Source organism: Manacus vitellinus, unplaced genomic scaffold (assembly GCF_001715985.3).
Source record: "Manacus vitellinus isolate BGI_N305 unplaced genomic scaffold, ASM171598v3 scaffold_36_pilon, whole genome shotgun sequence".
Taxonomy (NCBI): Eukaryota; Metazoa; Chordata; class Aves; order Passeriformes; family Pipridae; genus Manacus; species Manacus vitellinus.
This window is the reverse complement of record NW_021940508.1, coordinates 7647994-7650414: the sequence shown is the minus strand read 5'-3', so window position 1 is coordinate 7650414 and position 2421 is coordinate 7647994. Positions and strand designations below refer to the sequence as shown.

Genomic DNA, 2421 nt, shown 5'->3' with positions numbered 1-2421 from the left:
TCAGCTGTCCTGGCAGGTAAATCTGGCAACTGGTTCTCTGCAGGTGGCAACAACATTCTCCACAGCCCAGCACTGCAGTGGTGTCCTGCCCTGGTCAGGTTCACTCACACTGTGAGATGGAGACGTGAGGGCTGCATCGCTGCCTGTGTGGGCATCATGGTGGGACCTGCTACCCCTCGGTGTCTGCAGTCTGACCCATCCTAGGCAGGTGGGTTTTGGGGGATACAGCTTGGGCATGCTGTGCAGAAAGGTCTCCAACCTTGCCTCCTGCAAGGAGCAATGTCAGCCTTGTGCTGCAGAGCTCGAGGTGCTGGTAGCACCTGAGGCAGCTCCAGTTTGGGGGGGTCTAGCAGGGCTGGACTCCACCTTGGGCAGAAGGGGGAGGAGAGAGGAGTGCTTATTCCAGGCTATATGGTTGTAGGGACCTGTTGTCCAGGTGATGTATTTGCCCTTATTGACAAAAACTGTGTTGTGCTGTGTAATGCAAAAGCGACAGACAGGGGTGCCCTGTGGTGCTGGGGGCAAGGGGGGATGTCCAGAGAGTCCCGACTGTTCCCCCACTCTGTGAAAGACAATGCCACAGGGTGAGGGGAACATGTCAGGGGTGCTGATCCAGCGGTTCTTGTCAAGGATCTGTCATGGAGGTGACACCCATCACTTGCAGTTCATTGGCCACTTGTCCCTGCCTGTGCAGCCCTGGTCCCTGGGGACTCTCCTGGAGAGTATCCCTGAGGCAGCACCTACCACCAGAGGGTATTTATGGGATACCAGGGGACAAAACATCAGGGATCAGCAGATATCCCTGGGACAGCGACAGTCTCAGTCCAGGGAGGGAGATGGGTGGCCATGGCAAAGCTACAAGCACAGATACTGAGGGAGCATCCCTTTGCAGCTGGAAGGGGGACACAGGATGCAAAAGGAGGATAAACAGAGCCACTGCCAGCATCTTCAGCCTCCTGACCCCATGGAGATGTGCCCTGTGTGACTCAGGGGGACAGCTGGCACTTCACCAGTACCTTCAGACCTGCCCAGCCAGTACTTCTTGGGCCAGTAAGCAGCAGGGTGATGGTGCTGCTGTAGTATTCCTGCATTGCCACCTCTATCAAATGCTTGGTCTGACCTTGGCTCGATGGATTTTGTAACAGGGGCGTTGTTAATCCCTACAGACAGCAGGGAGTGGGAAGAGACACCCATACCATGTGGCAGCATCTGTTTTCATGGCCATCGGGACACACGGTGAAGCCGATTATCAGGCAGGATCTAATGCTGGAAATGCAGCTGTACATCTGACACCAAGCCTTCCTTACAGTGGGTGGGCCTGGGGCTCCTTGCAGCACCGTGATCCTTCCTCCAGGCTCCCTGCTCACCCAAAACCAGGGGACGAAGGATGGCTGGGCATCACTGGCTCCTCTCCCCCTGCAGCCAGGGTGGGCAAAGGCATCTGGGCACTTTGCCTCAGTGGGAGATGGGAGTGAGTGCACTGGGAATGGGGCCAGCACAGGTGGGGAGTTACACAACCAAAGCAATGTCCTACAGCTGGCAAGGCCAGAGAGGGCTGGGTCTTGTGGGGCAGAGGGGTGCCCTGGTTGGTAGTGTGCTCCATTTCTGTCCCTGCACAGCAGTGACATCCATCTCTGTGCCCTCTGCTCGCTCCCTCATTATAATGCACATGCTAACGAGGCTGTAGGAGATGAGATGGTTTGCAGTGAGCTTTGCCCCAGTGCCTGCGACCTTCTTAGCCCCTGTAGGGAAACCTGTGCCCCATAGACACACACACACTCAGACCTCGGCTCAGGGGTCCCTCTTCCTCCAGGACTAGGGCTGGGAGGGGTATTTTGGCACTCAGATCTTTCCCCAGCCCTTCACACGGTCCCCCTGTCATGGGAGGCTCCTCATCAGAACTGATCTGAGCCTGAGGGCTGTGTTGGAGCAGCTCTCAGAGCCACCCTGTGTGCCCCCCCATCATCACCATGTCATGCAGCAGCCCTGGTCTGAGCCCTGCCTCAGTTTCCCTTTCCTCAGCAGATCCTGCTTCCAAACCTGCACTCCAAAACCTACTGATGGACAGGGCTGATGTGTGAGAGCTCTTCCTGGTGACTGCCAGCCCTCAGAGCCCAAAGCCACTGCAGGATGCAGCTCCAGGGGACAAGAAGTCGGCAAGCAGTGGCCGTGAGCTGTCAGACACCTCCTAATCAGGAAGCAATTCCACCCTGTGCCGCCCCTCTACAGCAGCAGTTGGGTAGGGGTAGAAACCCTGAAGTTTTCTCCTCCTGCAGCATTTATGTGTTTTACAAACTTATTCTCTTTCCAGAGCTGCTGTGGAGTCTGCTCTTGGATGGTCTTTCTTACAAAGCTCAGCAGGCAGTAGGAGCTGATGTAAGTGCTGATGGGAGCGTTGTGTTTTTTGGAGAAGAGTAACAT

General features: G+C 56.1%; 1 protein-coding gene across 1 annotated transcript; it reads right to left on the bottom strand.

The window, feature by feature from the left end:
• CUNH9orf24 (chromosome unknown C9orf24 homolog) lies at positions 1-2421 on the bottom strand. The gene is given in 5 exon segments (XM_029961530.1): positions 1-267; positions 367-515; positions 1017-1064; positions 1067-1160; positions 2293-2421. Coding segments are annotated over 5 exon segments (687 nt in total).